Source organism: Hippocampus zosterae, chromosome 14 (genome assembly GCF_025434085.1).
Source record: "Hippocampus zosterae strain Florida chromosome 14, ASM2543408v3, whole genome shotgun sequence".
NCBI lineage: Eukaryota > Metazoa > Chordata > Actinopteri > Syngnathiformes > Syngnathidae > Hippocampus > Hippocampus zosterae.
The window spans coordinates 5,340,751-5,360,433 of record NC_067464.1 but is presented as its reverse complement, the minus strand read 5'-3'; the positions used below and the strand labels follow the sequence as shown (position 1 = coordinate 5,360,433).

General features: G+C 45.3%; 1 protein-coding gene across 4 annotated transcripts in view; it reads left to right on the top strand.

The window, feature by feature from the left end:
- Positions 1-19,683, top strand: part of dph6 (diphthamine biosynthesis 6) — a 163,982-nt gene that overhangs the window by 105,596 nt on the left and 38,703 nt on the right. For all 4 annotated transcript variants that reach the window (XM_052085370.1, XM_052085371.1, XM_052085368.1 and 1 more), the window contains 2 exons: positions 14,344-14,417; positions 15,645-15,763. In XM_052085370.1, the coding sequence (XP_051941330.1) occupies positions 14,344-14,417; positions 15,645-15,763 (193 nt within the window). The remainder of the gene's footprint in view (positions 1-14,343; positions 14,418-15,644; positions 15,764-19,683) is intronic.

Below are 19,683 nucleotides of genomic sequence, written 5' to 3'. Positions count from 1 at the left end.
ACCTCCAGTGATCACCTCGTTTATCCCTCTCGCCATCATCGGCAGACCTGCAACCATAAACAACGGGCTGCCTCCATCTTTCGCTCGCTCTTACTGAATGTAGTCAGCCAAAAGGACAACTTTGTGATTTTGGATGTCAGTCTTTTTTTTTTTTTTTTAAGTTTTCACTCACACAATGGTAAATTGGATGGTTGGCGGAATACATTATTTCAAATACGTCTTTTTGTTATGCTCAACACATATGCAGTAAAGTTGAGAAGTGAGAACCCCCACCCCTCCCTTTTAATGACAAGCTGTTGACTGGAATAAGTTATATACGTAGAAGAAAAAAAAAGTTCTGTTCATAAAGTGTGATGTTTTGAAAGATTCACGAATTAATTAGAAGTTACAAGATTATATTTGGCAAATGACACCACAGCAAAAGATGAAAGATTTCTCGTGCAGTTGATGAGTTTCAGTGTCACAGCTTTCTTCCCGCCTCCCTCCTGCTTTTTTTTTTTTTTTTTTTTGCCAACGTGGGCCAACAGTGCCCTCTATGGACCCAACAGGGAAGTGGATCCTCTCGACTTGGCGTGTTTGGGGCCATTCAAAAAGAATCAAAGGAAGAGATCATATTCTTCAGAACCTTTTGTTGACAGAGAGGAGAGGAAGAAGAATCCCAATCATAATAGCGGAGGGGGTCGGGAGTAGGGGGGCCGCGGGGTCAGGGGATGAGCCATCCATCTGCTGGCAGCGGCGCTAATGACAGCAGGACAATGCGGCCCTATCCTCGGCCTCTTTGCTCTCACCGCTGGCCGTGCATGCCGGCGTGCCTTTGAACTATGTAACCCGATCGATGCGCAGTGGGCCAGCCGCCCATCCCACCCTATCCTATCCGATCCCATCCCGCAAGGTGCTCGTCTTGTTTTGGGGTAGGAAAAGGAGACCGGACAAAAAAAAAAGAGCCCTCTCTTTCTCTTCTCGGGCTATATTTTTGTTTATTTGATGACATTTGTGTGTCCTAAGTAAGGATAGACATTTCGGACTTGGTGTCCTAGATGAGGAGAATAAATCAGCAGTTAATCAGGTAATTGTTATTTTTAATTTTTTTTAATGCACTTAGAGTGCTCTTAATTGCCGGGTTCAAATAATTTTAGATGGCAAATAAAATAGTAAGTACAAAGGAGTGTCTGGGAGACATAGATTAGTAAAAGTGAATAAAAGTCATAATCATATCAGAATAAGTTTTCATGTTGTCATTAGAATGTCTTCATTCCTGACATCAATGCAAAAGTCTGAGATTCGGTGACCCGTCAAATATTATTCGGTGCTATTCTTAAATATTGATCATCATAATGTTACAATTTTATCATTCTGTAGCTTTGACGTTTTTCTTTTTCGATCCATTTTGTTGGAAATAAATGAATATTTTTGTAAGGTTGATTTTTTTTTTTTTTAAAAACGATTACTTTTATTTCTCTGAAAATTTAAACTTGAAAATGTATACTTGACGGTTGCTTTCATACCACACGTGTAAATTTATTAAAATAGTATGGCATTAGTCTAAAAAAAATACTTTATTTAGGTTTGAGACTTTGTGCTTTACTTTGTTCGCATTACAGTTTTGTTAAATAGGAAAAATTGGACTTCTGGTGAGGCTACAACATGTTTTAAATACTATTAGGACTTTTTTCAAGTCGTATTCTCACTAAGGATTTTTAAAAATCTTTTTTGTTTTTCCATGTCATTTTAATTCTTTGAACAACACTCAATTTTTTTTCCTTTTGTAACAAAACAATAAGAAAGTACAGAGTGGCAGGGGGAAGTACAGGTGGCAATGAAAGTGGGCAGAAACTAGAACGAGAGAGAGACTCAATTGAAAGTTTTCAACTCCCGATGATGTGAATTACTGTTGCCCGGAGTAGTTGAACCTAACTCTGCCCCCATCCTAAATCTGACGAACCTTACAGAGCTTTGCTTAAATATTCTTATTGTGGATTTTAATGGGGAGGGGGGGGGGGGTAAATCATACCACGTATGATTCCATACTCCACGGGTGTGTGATCCGCTCTGATGTGTGATACAGATCAGCAGTGTCAGTCACCCCTGGCTGTAACGCCGAGTCCCTACTCCCCCCCCCCCACCCTGCCCTCCCCGCTCCCACCCCCAACCCCCGAAGGCCTGCAAAACCCCTCACATTAGTCGTATCACATCCCTCAAATCCTTTATCCTTCTCGCTGTGCTCTGTGACCTGACACGGGGGGCTTTTTGTGCCCCATGACCCCCCGCTTGCACATGTATGTGGATGTGTTTGCTCAAGGTCAGGTAAAAGCTGAGCTCGCTTGTGTGCCGACTGATCCGGCTCGCCTGCACTTTTTTTTCTTGATGTGGCTAATAAGCCTTTCATAATCGGCACGGTATAGTGTATTTACTTTTTTTTCCCCATTTTCTTTGTTAAGCATGACTACAGTAGTTGAATTACACACGAAAATACAAAACTGATTCCTTTTGGAAGGCTGGTATTTATTTTTTGTGCAAGTTCACGAACATATCGCAACCGTATCATTTTGCTGTAATCCATTTTTACTCCACCTACCGAAATCAGATTTAAGCTGTTTTTTTTTTTCCGAAAGTCACTGATGGAATTAGATGACCAAATTGTCCTATAAATATTCCGTTTCTGGATTATTTCAGGTTTTCATTTCATTGTTTTGGCCTCAAAAGGCTTTTCATGCAAATGTTTACCGGAATCATGACTGCATTCCCATGCTAGCATAGGTGAGTGTTCGTTTATGACACATTCCGATTTTCTAATTTGGGGTTTGTCAAAGGTGTTCCTTCATGTCATAAACAGAGGAACAACCCTGACTTGGTTTACTCTGCTTACGCCACCACATTGTCCTGAAAGCGACGTTGGTGTCCAAAAAGCATTTCCTCCTTGCTGGCCCTGACGTCATCACACATTTGCCATGGACACAGTCCAGTTACTGAAGTAATCTTGCATTTCCTTGGCTCTTGCACAAACAGCAAAGATGACTTTGAGGATTTATTTCTAAAAGATGCCGATGACATATATCGAACTGTACCGAACCGAAACCTGAACCCCAATTCCACAACACAGGAAGTAATCCCACCGAGACTTTTATTGGTGGTACATAACTTTCTTTTCCTGGCATGGCGAAAGCTACCCAACTAAAAGTTTTTGCATTGCATTTGCACTGCTGTTCAAGCTTCTTTGCGACCACACAGTGGCAAAAAAAAATAAAAAAATGCAATGCTCGTGTTATAATCTAAGTCGCCGCCAACGCCTCAGTGACTGTATTACTTGGTAACCTTTGAGCTGACGACTGCAGACAAAGACATTTAAGCTCATTAGAGTGATGAGGAACTATAGATGATCTCCGCGCACGCCTTGCCATCCGCCAGCTTTAATTAAGGCGGCGTGACATCTCTGTCGCACTGAGCGCCGGCGTTGGGGAGGATGGAAATGTTACCTTCGAGTTGAATTTGCCGCGCTGAAATGCCTTCGGCGCAACATTGGAAAGGATGGCCAGGTTTACACTCGCTCCGTTTGCAGATGGTTTCGTTTGTGGTGCTTGCTCTCTAATTTTGATTCTGACCTTCGCGCTGGCAACATGAGAAAGTAAGAAAGCTTATGTGGATGTACATTTGCTCTGAGCTGGGGGGATTGATCTGGCCTGCCGACGGTCTCTGGTCGGCCCTCACAGTCCCCATGAAGTCAAAGCATAATGTAAACTTTGCTGTGCTTTTATTTTGAAAGTCGTGCATTTGTTTCATGGGTACATATTTCATGGGACGTTAGTACAGTAGCGAGCAAGAACTACAACTCGTCGCAACTTAGCGACATTTTCACTACATCTAGTGACTCTTCTGACCCTTCTAATAACACCAAAGGGGAAACAGCGGTGAAAACGCACCTGAGCATGATGGAAGAAATTGGGATAAAATCTAGTCGTAGTCGACTAGTAAGTAGCAGCCCTCCAAAATTCATCCATCCATCCATCCATCCATCCATCCATCCATCATCTACCGCTTATCTGGGGCCGGGTCGCGGGGGCAACAGCTTTCGCAGGGAAGCCCAGACTTCCCTCTCCCTAGCTACTTCTTCCAGCTCTCCCTGGAGGATCCCAAGACGTTCCCAGGCCAGCTGGGTGACATAGTCTCTCCAGCGTGTCCTGGGTCTTCCTCGGGGTCTCCTCCCAGTGGGACATGCCCGGAACACCTCACCAGGGAGGCGCTCAGGAGGCATCCGAATCAGATGCCCAAGCCACCTCATCTGGCTCCTCTCGATGTGGAGGAGAAGCGGCTCGACTCTGAGCCCCTCCCGGATGACCGAGCTTCTCACCTTATCTCTAAGGGAGAGCCCGGACACCCTGCGGAGAGAACTCATTTCGGACGCTTGTATCCGGGATCTCGTTCTTTCGGTCACGACCCATAGCTCGTGACCATAGATGAGGGTTGGGACGTAGATCGACCGGTAAATTGAGAGCTTCGCCCTTTGGCTCAGCTCCTTCTTCACCACGACAGACCGATACAACGTCCTCCAAAATTCAGTCTTTGTAAAATGTTATCGTCAGACTAGGCTGTGACTAAAAACTCGAGAACTTGTCTTTAAATATGAGTAAGGGTGAGATTGACGTTTGTTTCCAAATCTTGTAAAGGTAGCCGAAGTTGGAAGCTGAGTTGTCACAAGTCACTGTTCATTCACTCAATGATGGGGGACATCCAGTCAACCAAATTTCAGACACCCTCGAAATGTACACTTGGTCAGGAGCTGCCAGTATTTCCTCATTTTCTTCTGGACAAAGTACTTCTTGCAAGTAATACCCAGGCCAAACTCGGAACTGGTCCCCAGTTCAAAAGTCAGCTACAAATATCTTTAGTTAGTACAATGCACGCTCGGCTTTAGATAAGAAAAACTTCAAAATTCCAAATGTCCTTACTGGTCCTTGACTTTGTTTTTATTACGTTGTCGTCGCACATTTTTCTGGATCAAGATGCTGCAAGGGATGAAGGGAAGCTGTAAAAAGAAGGCTGTCGGCCAGGCGGAGGAATCTCTTAGTTGTATCGATTAGGGAGCTGAGGTGTTGGAAGACAAGTCGGAGCGGTGTGAACTGCTGGAGGAGGGTGGGGGCGGGTGTCAAAATCAAACATACAGCCCTTCTCTGATTACCGGCGCGGTGCCGCATTAGCCGTTCATCGGGGGGCTGGGGGGGGGGGGGGGCTCAACAGAAAAATGGATTTTTTCTTAAAAGCGGCTTAATACATAAATCATGACCTCAGGGGTCACAGGCGAGGGTTTAGGAGACACGATCGATAACCGAGCTAATGGGAGCTTGTTTGCGGTTCAGGGGTACCGCCGAATGCTGTTCTTGGAATGAGCTGACAAGCAGCCAAAACTTGTTTCCATGTCGGTGTTTTGGTCCCTGTACCTTTCACAGCTAATGTTAGCTGTATCCTCGTGATTTTACCACGAGTGCCTAGAAAATGGCACACAGTCCAGGATATTTGTCGTTCCCTGCGTGGAATTGGCGGCAACTATTAGAAAGAGACCCATTTTCCATCCCCAAATTGATGCTAGCGGGAACCCCCCACAAACAACAGGATAAAGAGCCCGGCCTTTGAGTCGTTCTAATTTGTTTGTATTTTTCTGCTTAATGTACTTTACTCTGTCGTGTTTAGCGATGATGGAAGCTGATAGCCTTATCTTGCCTGACCAAGGGCATGAGCCACTAACCACTGCTGCATTAGCATTTGGTTCCATGAGCTCAGCTCTGCGTGTTCATCGCTCTCTTGAGCACATTTTGACAATATTCTATTTGGGCGTTTGCGTTATCGATTAGCAAGTTTAATGACACATTTTCAAAACACATTTATTTTTGTGCATTTTGACCCCCCCCCCCTCCCATCCCAAAAAAACAAACCAATTCCGCCCATGTTTTTTGCCTTTATTGGCTATAAAGAGGCTGGAATTATTTTATGCAGGAAACGCAAATGATAATGTTTTTGCCCATTTTGCCCTTGTTTGTAGTACGATACATCGACAGTTGCTTTCAATATTTTTACCTTTCTGTGGTCAAGTGTCATCCTAGTCCTGTACACCAGTGTTTTATTCTAAGTACCATATTTTCCGTACTATAAGGCGCTTCGGAGTATCAGGTGCACCTTCAGTGAATGGCCTATTTTAAAATTGTTTTCATATATAGGGTGGCTGAGGTTACGTTATGCATACACTAGATGGAGCTTATGCTAAAGGGAATACAATACAATACAGTTGTATTTATATCGGGCTTCCACAACCTCTGCTGCTGTAACAACGCACTTTACGGAATGGCCAAGAAATCAGAATATGGATCCATATATGAGGCGCATGGGATTATTCGGCGGACTGTCGGCTTTTGAGAACGTGGAATGCTTTTAGGAGCGCCTTAGAGTGCGGAAAATACGGTAGTTGAACTGGCTACGATCAATGTGTCTTCAGGAGCTTGATCGAGTTTTACAGTTGCTTCTTTTTCAGTCAGACAGCTCTCTGGTCCTCTAAAATAATTTCTCTTGCCAGGCAAAACCTGAAACTAGTGTAGACGTTTCAACATCACTTATTGGCTTGTTATTAGAGGGGGTGGAGGGGGGGCGTAACAAGCATCAACGGCCAGTCAGGCTAAGTATTTTGCAACAGACAGCCGAGCGGTCCAAAACGATTTCCTTTTATGTTTTATTTTGTGAGCCGTTCCCCACAAGAAATATTTGTGGCAGGCCCCATTACGTTTTCGAAGCTTAAGTCGTAAGCCACCGTATGGAAAAACACCACCTGCAGTCTGGAGAATCGGTTAAACCAGCATGTTATCCTGCAGTCGCTCTCCGGGGTCTGTGATGGTCGGTTGGAGCGACGAGCTGTCGACGACAGAACGGACAGAGCGGGCCAATATGCCAAGAGCCTGGAACCTGACCTCAACAGAAAAAACATTTACATTGGCGAGTGTGTATGTTTAGAGATCAGCGTAGGACTGTGTGTGTGTGTATATATGTACACATGGATGTCAGTACATGAGTGCGCATGGACCCTCTGCGAAACGGCCGGTCGATGCGCACCGTGAAAAGCAACTGACATGTTTTTTGTTTTTTTTTACCTCTCCACGGCATGGGAGACTCTTACTTTCTGTCTCGGACGTTCAAGATTTCAGCTGCGACTTCATTTTGCTTTGCGCCACACACAAAACGTTCTCCTTTTATTGGTGGCGCGCAATATCCGGGATGTTTGGAGGCCACTGCATGGCTTCCTCTCTTTGCCAAAAACAATCTCAACTGATAATGTGAAAAACAAAGGTCCGACATTGTTGTGTCGGTTTTCACGGCTTGAATTGCAAGTATTCAGAGGTCTACGGTAGTTTGATAAACTACCTTCCGTCCAGCCTGGCGCCCTGGATTTAGTTTTCCATCCATGTTGATATGGAACGCTTCCGTCGTCCTTGGGCTCGCTGAAACCTGGTCTTTGTGCTTGTTTGGCCGTGGCTTTAGCCTCCCCCCCCCCCGGCCCAACCTCGCTTCTGGCAAGGCCCGTGTTTATGTATCCGTATATATATCCAAGAGGAAATTCGTGAAACATTAATCTCTTAATTGTATATTTTTCCTTTTACATGATTTCCTACATTCCTGTTATTCTATATTCACTTAGGCCATGTGTCTGAATCATTGTAAGGGAACGATGAATGTGTAACATAATGCAATAAGCCTTTACTAGCCCAAAGGGGGAAATTCTTGTTAAAGAGCTTTAAGTGGACAGAGAGTAGCGGCACATAAAGTCACTATGAACAGTGGAGAATAAAATTAACACCAGCAATATGACGTGAAATAAATGACTATACAGTGGTACCTCTACTTACGAACGTCTCTTCATACCAAATTTTCAAGTTACGAAACACCTCGACAGGAAAATATTGCCTCTTGTTAGAAAAGAAATGTCAAGATACGAAAGGTAAAAAAATACAATCGTCGATGAGACCAGAGTGCTGCGTCGAGACTACCATTTTACCTCACCAAATTGCAAGAACCCGTTTTGTGAGCACTTTTGTTTTTCCTCATCCTGCCAAACTGATCGGCTGCGGACCGATGCGTGACACATCAGGAACCCCGCCCGTGAGTTCACTTCAGAGCAGTCTCTCAACAGCTGCTCGGGAAAAGAAAGCCTGGCTAATTTGCCAACGAGAATGACTGTGAAAGATTCCCGGAGCTTTGCAGAGACAGCTGCTAAGCCTGCATGTCAAGTCGTACATTGCCGCATTGTACCTTGATTTGAGTTTTTTTTTTTTGGGGGGGGGGGGGGGGGGGGGGGTCCCAGCTTTTGCAGTTTACAATTTGCAAAAAGAAAAACATAAACCTTATTTTGTGTTTTATATGTTTTACAATATGCCAATTGTCGAGTATATGTGGTTTAAATTTAGTTGAAAATGCCATTTTTGAAGCACACCTAGAAATGGACAACGTGACTGTGACCAGAATGAGAGTCAGAATTGATTTTATAGACATTGTCAGTGAAAAACCAAATGTAATTTTGCAGGTGGATTTGATGAATATGCAAGAAATTAATATGGAAAAACCTCGGCATGCTTATTTTGGGGACTTAAGAATCAGAACGTCTTCCTGTCACGTCTGCTATTACGCCTTGTGTGACTTTGCGAGTCACCTCAATGCATGTCTACCATTTTTTTTTTAAAGGACCCCTAGAAAGTCAGAACATGACCTTAATATGTGCGCTTCAACCCTGAACAGCATACTTGCCGTGTCTTTTTACACCCGGTTCACTCATGAGCCTACAAAATCATCCGGGTCACCTCGGCCTCAGTCCACCTTTCACCGACAATGACGATGATTTCAAACAAAACAAGCCAACAACTCAGCTTCCCGTCGACGTGGCATGTCTGGAGTTGTCGGGACAGCCAGCCACGCCTCGGGACGGTTCGTCCTCATCGCATTAAACACAATCACTTGACCCAAGACGGCCCGAGCCCCCACTTATTCCTCCGTGCACTTGAGCGAGCCCGACCCCTCTCTCCATGTTCTCACCGTGTCATTACATTACGCGACTATGGGCTGCCGAGCTGATCTAATGGAGAGAACATTAAAAGTGGCCAGTCACTTACTTACTTGATGGGTCCTCGAAGAGCTGGATGGCGAGGAGGAGTGTTTGACAAGAGGGTGAGTTGGGGGGGGGGGGGGGTTACAGGATATAGGTTAACCGTGGTGTCGATATGATGACGGCAAGACGGCGTGTGATGGTGCCCTGATGCCCTTGAGCAAGCTGTCATTCAAAGCACTTTAATTAATTTCTCTATCTTGTCACCTTCCGCACCCCTTCCTCCTTCCCCGCCATCACACTCAAGTCCACACGAGGCAATAACATAATGGAAAGAGTGCGTCAACAACTTTGGACTCGATAAAAAGATTGTTTTCTCACCCCCCCCTCCCTCGCTCTTTTGCATGGAAATGTCTGTCAAGGCTGCGCATAATAGTCAAGATCCGCCAACTCGGGCATCACACCAGAATAGGCTGAAGGAGGCATTTTGGAAACCCGGCATTTGGCTAAAAGGAGCTTTTGTATTGTTAAGCAGTATAATTAAGACGTCACACTGACAGCCATTGGGAGGGAGCTAATGAGGGTTCTGATGTATTCTGCCGGAATATAGAATTTTTAATATTTCATGGTGTTCTAATGGTCTTGGTTGCCGCTTAATGGCTTGTATTCCTCAATATTGCACCGTTTTGAGTCCAGTGGTTAGCACGTCGGCTTCACAGTGCAGAGGTACCGGGTTCGATTCCAGCTCCGGCCTCCCTGTGTGGAGTTTGCATGTTCTCCCCGGGTCTGCGTGGGTTTTCTCCGGGTGCTCCGGTTTCCTCCCGCATTCCAAAAATATGCGTGGCAGGCTGATTGAACACTCTAAATTGTCCCTAGGTGTGAGTGTGAGTGCGAATGGTTGTTCGTCTCTGTGTGTCCTGCGATTGGCTGGCAACCGATTCAGGGTGTCCCCCGCCTACTGCCCGGAGACAGCTGGGATAGGCTCCAGCTGTCCAGGATCAAGCGGTTAGGAAGATGAATGAATGAATGAATGCACCGTTTTGCACGCGGGCATAAGGCTCTGTTAGGTCGGTAATTCATTCCGTATTACTAGTTACTTGCCGCCACTCAAAAGTCCATATGGCCCTTTTACATATGGAGCAGACGGTATTTATTGTAAGATAGGGACAATGAATGAATCTTCAAATTGTATTGATTCGCTTTCAATGTCATCTTACGGAGAAATTGTTTGGAAACTCCCAACAACCTTGAAGTCAACCGGCGTCACGTAACAAATTCGGTTTGATTCCAGAGATCCCACTGAACAAGGGGACCCATTTTGAACCATCAACGGGATGTTTTTCCTCCCGTCCTACAAGAGGTCAAACAAATATCGGTCTTACCTGAAGGCAGCGTGACCGTGAATACAATCCAACAACTCTTTTACGTCCCCTACCAAGACGAATGTGCATATAATTACAAAGTATATCACGCACACAACCTTGCGATCGGGTTTAATGGCCGTGTCGTTTCTTTGTGAAGCGTGCCTCGTGGCCTTATTCTTCCCCCGCCCCGCAGGTGACATCTTAATAACTCAGCCCTTTTCCATCCATTTACATGGGGGACCATCCGGATGCAGGGGTAAGGAGGAGTTTAATGAATTTGACAATTAGTAACAGGGAGTTAATGACTGCATGAGGCTAAGTACCCTAAGTACCCTGATGGACATGGCCTGGGGACCGAGGCTTCCATTGCTGAGGGCTATAGATCCTCATTAATAGCTTTTTTGTGCCTGATGGAGAGGACAGGAGGGAGAGTTAGCCTTTGTTTCGTACGGTCGTCCCTCGACAGGGCTTGCTGCGGGGTTGTGCTGTCGCACAATGCCGGATTAGAATTCGTCCATCTCGGGGCTTGAGTTCCTGCGTGGTCTTGGGTCCAGCATCAGGTGAATTCGCATTTCACAAAGCGGGGAAAGCGTGACATGGAAATGGGGCGTATCTGCCAGCGGTCATGTAGATACAAGGTCAGAGCCCATCAGACGCTTAGCCCTGAACGTGCTGATTATTTATGGCTCGACCTTGCCTCTTTATCAGGTTTTATTTGGATTTCTTTTCAGGCCCCTCGCAAACCCTGTTCGCAGTAGTTTCCTGAAGAATGAAGCGCCCCCCGGATGCCTCAGCCTCGGGTATCCCTGGATACGAAGCTTTATTGAAGCCTCAAAATTGTCCTTTAGATGTGAACGTATGACTGATTCTTTGTCTGTACGTCTCTATAAATTGGATGCCCTGTGATTAGCTGGCATCCAATCCGGGATGTACAGTACGCCGCCTTTCACCCAATGCCTGCTGGCATTGACACGAATGAGTATAAGCGTTTGTATTGGGATGCCTGCCATGAATCGGACTCCTGCCCGAAGTTGAAACAGGAAGTTGGTTGTTTTTGCTTGAGGCCGCCATTTTGGGCGAATCCCAGGCCTTGTACCAAAGCTTTATGCTTAAATGGCGTCAAAGTTTGAAGGTCACATCGGGATTTTGCCATGAAAACGATGCGTGCGAAGCTGAAGCCCTGTTCATTTATGCTCGCAGCTGCAGTTATTTGGATTTCTTTAACTATCATTGCTAGAGCTTTCTGTTTTTCCGAATTACCTTTTGGGGGTCTGGACATGCCTGAATGCTCATCCATTTCTGAAAAACGGATCTATTCTGATTACAACATACACTATTAAGTCAGGGCGGCCCGGTAGTCCAGTGGTTAGTACGTCGGCTTCACAGTGCAGAGGTACCGGATTCGATTCCAGCTCCGGCCTCCCTGTGTGGAGTTTGGATGTTCCCCCCATGACTGTGTGGGTTTTCTCCGGGTGCTCCGGTTTCCTCCCACATTCCAAAAACATGCATGGCAGGATGATTGGGCGCACTAAATTGTCCCTCGGTGTGAGTGTGAGCGCGGATGGTTGTTCGTCTCTGTGTGCCCTGCGATTGGCTGGCAACCGATTCAGGGTGTCCCCCGCCAACTGCCCGAAGACAGCTGGGATAGGCTCCAGCACCCCCCGCGACCCTAGTGAGCATCAAGCGGCTCGGAAGATGAATGAATGAACTATTAAGTCAGTCAGTCAAGAAAGTGGGACGTTAGGAAGAATTAAGCGCCCGACATCAGTTTCACTGATCGACTCAGTACTGGCTGGACGTGCTGTCATTACCAGACGTGCGGAATAGTTTCAAGGAGGCTGGCCCATAATGGGACTGGAAGTCTTCCGATTTGGTTTAAAGGGGCGCTAAGGCTTGTACTTTTGATGAACCTTTGAATTGTTTTGCCATGTTATTGAAAATTTGAGATACACCTGAATGCACAACTGTTGATATATTTCGAATCCCTTGTGATGGATTGTTGTCAAGTTCTGGTCATCGCTGCATGTCAAACTCCCCAAAAGAAGTCATCTTCTTAAGCTGTCTTCCGAAAGATCGGTCTCGTTCCACACTCCAACTTGGTCGACGTTATGCAACTTCAGTCTCTGAGTTTCAAAGCCAACCAAATGATTTTTTCTCCCCCCTTAATGGACCACGGATGGTGATTCACTCGATACGGCCAACCTCGATCGCTTATATTCTTCTATTTGTCCTTCCTCATGCCAATCCGTGCCTCCTAATTGGCCTCTTTAGGAAGTGACAGTTGCATTTAGGCAAAAGGGTTGTCATTGCATTAGACGAGAGCGCCGGGCCGGAGGCTTACCTCGAATTACACGAGTGTGCCTACAGCTCCCTTCGCCGCGACGCCGGGACTGAAACGCTATCAGTCCAACTTAATTACTGTCACCGGCCATTGGAATTGACTGTAATGTTTTTTGTTTTTTTTTTTAATTTTCACAACGGAAGGATATTAAAACCAACTGAATCCTGAGGCCCGAATATGTTTAAACCTGATCCACGTTCATCTACGTGTTTTTAACTTGCCGCGCGGTAGTTTGCATCAAAACTCTCCCACACACACACATACGCACACAATGGTGCATCTTTTCTTTTCTTTTTTTTTTTTTTTTTTTTTTTTTTTTTTTTTTTATCTGATTAGCAGTTAGCAGGCATGCCGCCTTGCAGTTGTGTGTGTCGGTTTGTGTGCAACGCAGCACAGCATCAGGCCCCAGGCAGGGCATGGATTTCATTTAGGAAAGTATCAAAGGTTTACACGCTGCTCGCTTTAATCAGCATGTTTATCAGGCAGAGAAAAATTGCAGGAAGCAAGCGCGGGCGGGCGGGGGGGGAGGGAGGCGGAGGAGGGAGGAGGACGACCGCCAGGGTTATCTTAAGGACCAGTAGCCAGGGAAATTGATAATGTCTACAAGGTAATTTACTGGAGGCCGCTCCATCCGCCGCGCTCCCGCCACCGGCCTGGCATTCTAATTACAGCGCGTGTAATGTTCTAATGAATCTGCAGGTGTGTGTCGGTGGGGGAGGAAGCACCGAGGTAGGGAACGTGTGCGTGCGCCGCTGCACCCTGCTTACACAACAATAAATGGCTTCGATTTGTAAAGCCGTCAAAGTTTTGAGTGGAGATAAGCAGACGATATTTTCAAGAGAGTGAGAGCATCAAAAAATTGAAGCTAAGACTCCATCCATCCATCCATTTTCCGAACCGCTTGATCCTCACTAGGGTCACGGGGGGTGCTGGAGCCTATCCCAGCCGTCTTCGGGCAGTAGGCGGGGGACACCCTGAATCAGTTGCCAGCCAATCGCAGGGCACACAGAGACGAACAACCAACCACGTTCACATTCACACCTAGGGACAATTTAGAGCATTCAATCAGCCATGCATGTTTTTGGAATGTGGGAGGAAACCGGAGTACCCGGAGAAAACCCACGCAGGCCCGGGGAGAACATGCAAACTCCACACAGGGAGGCTGGAGCTGGAATTGAACCCGGTACCTCTGCACTGTGAGGTCGACGTGCTAACCACTGGACTACCGGGCCGCCAAGCTAAGACTCATAGCTGAATAAATAAATCCATCTCCAGGGAGAGCGGGCTGAACCACGGTGACTTTGATGTGACCAGAACGTAAACATCCTGACAGTGAATGGAAAGACTTGCCATGAGTGCGAGCGCATGTCAACCGTGTGTTTGTGTGCGGCCCGGGTCAGATTAGAAACACCATTGTAGGTTGAGCAAACAAGTGTTGGAAGACCCGCGGGACGCAAACGTCATTGCCTTTACGGAACGTATCGCGCGTATTGTCGAAAATGGGAGTGGAGGCGGGCGTGTGTGGTGGGGGAGCTTTGTATTTGAAGGTTTCTTCATTCTCTCCACAGGAAAAGGAGGGTGTCGACGCAGTATCAGTGGGGGCCATTCTCTCTGATTACCAGAGGGTCCGTGTTGAAAACGTGTAAGTTTCACAACACACACACACACACACACGTATACACACTCGGGGTGGTAGAACACACCTCTTTTGAGTTGATGTTAGACTTCATTCCCGAATTAGCTCCGAGTCGGCTCCTTCATGGCACTTTCGTCCATTTCTTGAAATGATTTTCTCAGTAAACGGATGCGGGTCTGTTGTGATGAAGCATTTTCGAGTTACGGTATGCGTCTGAAAAGTTCTAGGACTGGTGTCACGAAGGTTTAGCCCCGGTGGAGTCGAACAGACTTTCCCAGCTTGCTTTGCCAAGCATTCCTGCAATCCTGGAAGATTTTGTCCTAAATTCTAATATTATGATCGAAAATTGTATATATTTGAAGGAGCTGAAAGTTTTGTACCGACATTATTTCTCAATATTAAATGTCAGAATAAAATATCCATCCATCCATCTCGCCATCCAACCATTACCTGAGCCGCTTCTCCTCACAAGGGTTGCGGACATGCTGGAGCCAATGATGACAAGTTATTTTGTTCGGCAATAATTAGTTTTGAACCAAAAATATCGACAAAAAATATGAAATGAATGAAAAAATAATACTTTTTGGAATAAAATGATTCTACGTGTGTCCGTGTGCGTGTGTGTGTGTGCGTGTGTCCCACAAAATTACCAGTCTTTCAAATTTTTGTAGGCATACTCTTTTCATACGTGTACTTTGTAAAATGTATATATTTTTAATGGCGGCCCGGTAGTCCAGTGGTTAGCACGTCGGCTTCACAGTGCAGAGGTACCGGGTTCGATTCCCGCTCCGGCCTCCCTGTGTGGAGTTTGCATGTTCTCCCCGGGCCTGCGTGGGTTTTCTCCGGGTGCTCCGGTTTCCTCCCACATTCCAAAAACATGCGTGGCAGGCTGATTGTGAGTGTGAGTGCGAATGGTTGTTCGTTTCTGTGTGCCCTGCAATTGGCTGGCAACCGATTCAGGGTGTCCCCTGCCTACTGCCCGAAGACAGCTGGGATAGGCTCCAGCACCCCCCGCGACCCTAGTGAGGATCAAGCGGCTCGGAAGATGAATGAATGAATGAATATATTTTTAATCATAAAACGCAATGCAGACTTTCAATAGGTCCGAATCAAATTTTGTTGCATGTTTTTTAGTAAATGTATCGGTTGAACTCTTTAGTTCTGCAACTTTAGTGAAACTTTTGGCACCCCTGTAATCAACCTCCCCCCCCCCCCACTTTCACCCCCCACCAGGTGTTTGCGTCTTGGTTTGCAGCCTCTGGCCTACCTGTGGCGGCGAGATCAGGAGTTGCTACTCTCAGAGATGATATCATCTGACGTCCACGCTATCCTCATCAAAGTCGCCGCCTTCGGTGAGATGGCCTCCGCTTTCTCTTCTCCCCCCCCCCCCCCCCCCCCCCCGCTTTCAGCCCCTGCGCACCGCAATCCCTTCCCCTCACGGTCAGTCGTTTTACTCTCTCTTGAGGCTTTGTGAAGCAGTCACGGGAATCAAAGAATTTCGATCAGTGACTGATAGGACGAGGGGAGAAGAAAAGCGAGAAAGGCAGAATCACGGCCTCATCGCCAATCTGCGGCTTAGCGCCGGTACGCCAGAGGCAAAGGTATTGAAGCGGAGAACAATATGAGGAGATAAGGAGCGCAGAGGGAGGAAGGCGCCTACACGATTGCGTCGGGCTGGCTGGCTGGCAGCCGAGAAGTAATCGCAGGTGATCGCCCACCTCCTCCCCGTTTCACGTTTAGCCCGTCGATAAACGGCACGTGTCCCTCGCCGCGCCGCAGCAATACCCACTTCCCACCCTCGTGCGATAAAAACGGACGAGCGCTCATTTGTGTCTCTCAACTGCTTCCGCGTTGAGGTAAATGTGCTGTAATCGGTGCGCTACCTTGCCTGTTTTGGAGCCTGAGGGTGAGGCGACGACTGACTAATGGGAGGATGTTAAGGAAAACAACCCCCCCTAAAAAAAAGTTTGACTTTTCTTGGGTGTTCAAATGTTCACTTTTGTCAAAGTGGCGGTGCTGGTAGAGACTCCTGAGTTTTCTGGCGAGATATGAAAATCTCACCACACTTAATGATGATCGGGACTCATCAGTTGTTCATAGCGCTGAACGGATTTCGAAAAACAATTCATGATTTTTTTTTTTTTGTTATCCCAGCCAATTTCATACTGACCTATTTTTTCAGGCCCTCTTCCCATTTTTTTTAAGTAAATACATGGTATGTATTTATTTTTAACAAACACAAGCAATACATTCAAGTGTTTCAATCAACGATTAGCTTTATGAAACAAATTCTTTGATAGGATAGTCTACGTTTAAGCTAAGATAAAGGTGACTGAACCATGAATTCATATTTTTAAAAAAAACAATTTTGTTCAAGTACTTAACACGTTGACTTGCCGTCTTGTAAGCGTTTACGATGACAACCTCAGAAAAGTTGACCAAACAAGTCAGATTACAACAGTAATGTGAACAAATCTGTGATTATACCACTTCAACAATTCATGTTTAATTAAAAAATGATAAACATGAAACGACACCCTGAACCGGTTGCCAGCCAATCGCAGGGCACACAGAGACGATTGACAATCCACGCTCACACCTAGGGACAATTTTGAGTGTTCAATCATGCATGTTTTTGGAATGTGGGAGCAAACCGGAGTACCCGGAGAAAACCCACGCAGGCATGGGAAGAACATGCAACCTCCACACTGGAAGGCCGGAGCCGGAATCGAACCCTGCACCTCTGCACTGTGAGGCCCATACGCTAACCAGTCGTCCACCGGGCTGCCATGTATAATACATTTAGAAAAAAAAATCCTGAGTTCCCCATACAGAGTTTTTGTAATTCTAGTAAATGCACAATGAGAAAAATTTTCATGTGTTAAATTTAAGAAAGGAAAAAAAAGCCACACCTTCAGCCAGTTACTGTGTAACTCCGCTGCCCTCAACCATAAACAAAACTTAATCCGAAAGCAAATCCTCCACATTTTTGCAGAGATTATAATTAGAAAGAAACATCACCTCGGGTGTCTTTTTTTTAGCGTGCAACGAGGCCTCCCACTATATTGGCGTTTTGCGTGTGGGTGTGTGCGCGTGTTTTGGCTACAGGTAAAAAAATAAATAAATGTTAAAAAAAGTAAAGAGATCTTATCAGATCTCTCCTGACTCCTCCCTTGTCCCGCGGCACAAACAATTAGAAAGGAGACTTTTGAATGGGGGGGCCTTTAGGCAGTGCTCTTCTAATTGCAGCTTTTGGTGGGAGCAGGTCTGGGCAGTCAGTCACATTTTTAAGGGAGATTGTGTGACAGCACAACAGCATACCTGGTGGCCTCTGCGTGTGTGTGTGTGTGTGTGTGTGTATGCGTGCGTGTGTGTGTGTGTGCGTGCGCACACGAGACAGAAAAGGACAGCGATTTGAAGGGATTTACTTTATGAGGTAAAAAAAAAAAGGAAAACGTGGAGGTCAAAGTTTAAGTCTCCCTGTGAAATGACAGCTAAAACAGCTTATGATTTTCTGTCAAAATAATAAGACAAAATGTGTCCCTGCGCTTTCCTGCCAAGTCAATAAAGATTAATATTTCATCGTTTGCTGCTGGGGAAGATAGGTGCAAATTAAAAGTGAATGGATCAAGAAAAGTATCTTTTTTTTTTTTTTTCTTCAAGGGAGGATATAGCTTGATGACAAATCCCCGTTTGTGAAAAGACAGCTGTCCAAATGCGGGATAATCCCCTAAGTGAATTCTCTGCAAGTTTGAAATCTGGGTTGATGGCAACTTAATACCATGTAACAGGAGAAAAGTATACGGTAAAAGAAAATGTCGTCTATACTATTTGCGGATGTGGACCCAAAAAGAGAAAAAAAAGCTCCAGTGGTCACTAACTTAACTGGAACGTCAATAAGACAAAAACAGATTCAAACAAAACAAATTAGGCTGATACAAGGGTGCTCACCAAAACCCACTTCGAAGCTATTGTTTTTATTTTACTTTTCTGTTTATTGAAAACAATCTTGATGCACAAACCTATAAATAGCGCTTTTCTCATAAATCCATTTGCATTGTTTTGAGAAGAAACACAAATCATTTAGCCAGACCTGCACATTTTACAAAACGATTCATCCTCCGTCTGAGCATGTTCAACGAAACAGTCTGTGGACAACAAATGGCAGAGCATTTTAAAATGTGTCTTGCATCAAATTTTGTAAAACAGCCATTCATCTTAACTCATTCACTCCCAAAGACGTTTTTAAACGTCTTTTCAGACTTGGTCCAAAATTGGCAGGAAATGAATGAGTTAAGCATCACTGTCCGTGCACTACCGCTGAAAGGGGGATCCACTTTCTGTGTGCCTCAAAATGACATTTAAAAAAAAAAAAAGACGAAATACATGCTTAGTATCTCGAACGCACAAAGGTAGAGTAATTGGCTATTCTGAAAGTCATGATCAAATATTCATGTAATTAGGTAATCGATTGAGGGGCACCACAGGTCGCCCGGTTAATTGGGCTTCTTCTCCAAAGATAATTGGCATGTGCAAAATCAAATTATTTATTATCGAGCATCATCCTGGCATCCCATTGGCTAAGAGGGACCTCTATCGAATGTGTCTATGTGTGGAGATAAATATATATATATGTGTTTCATATTTTGATGCATTTTTATGCTTTAGGAAACATTTATGTCTGAATTTTGGGGGGGCTTGGAACGGATTAGGGCATTTACATGGAAAACGCGTCTCTACTTCCAAAATTTTCTAGTTACGAAATTTCTTCCAGAACCAAATAATTCCATAATTAGAGGTGTCACTATTTAGTGTTATATTGCAACGCGATGAGCTGACTGATGATCGAGCGTATGATCAACGTATTAAAACGTGAGGTGGATTTAGTGTCGCCTGTTATCAGTAAGTTTCTCCCTTCTTTACCAGGACTGACGAGATTTCATCGGACATATTTTCTGCTTTCCATAATTCCTTTCAGACACTGAATTTCTGATAAAGAGCCTGACAGATTTTCCATATTACTTGTCTCGGCTCCTCTTTAGGTGTTCCTCCTCCGCCCAAAAAAAAAAAAGGAAAACGTGAGGAGATAGCAAACTGCTATTGTTTTTGAGTGTTGTTTTAAAAGTGCTCACTGACAAGGAAGGGGAGACGCTCATTCCATCCATTTAGTGGGCTAAAGTGCCACACGTTCCGAATGTAATTTGCTCGGAGAAGGTGGGGGATTAAAGCCGAGCTGTCACCAGATTGGGAGGAAAAACCCCGTGGATGTCTG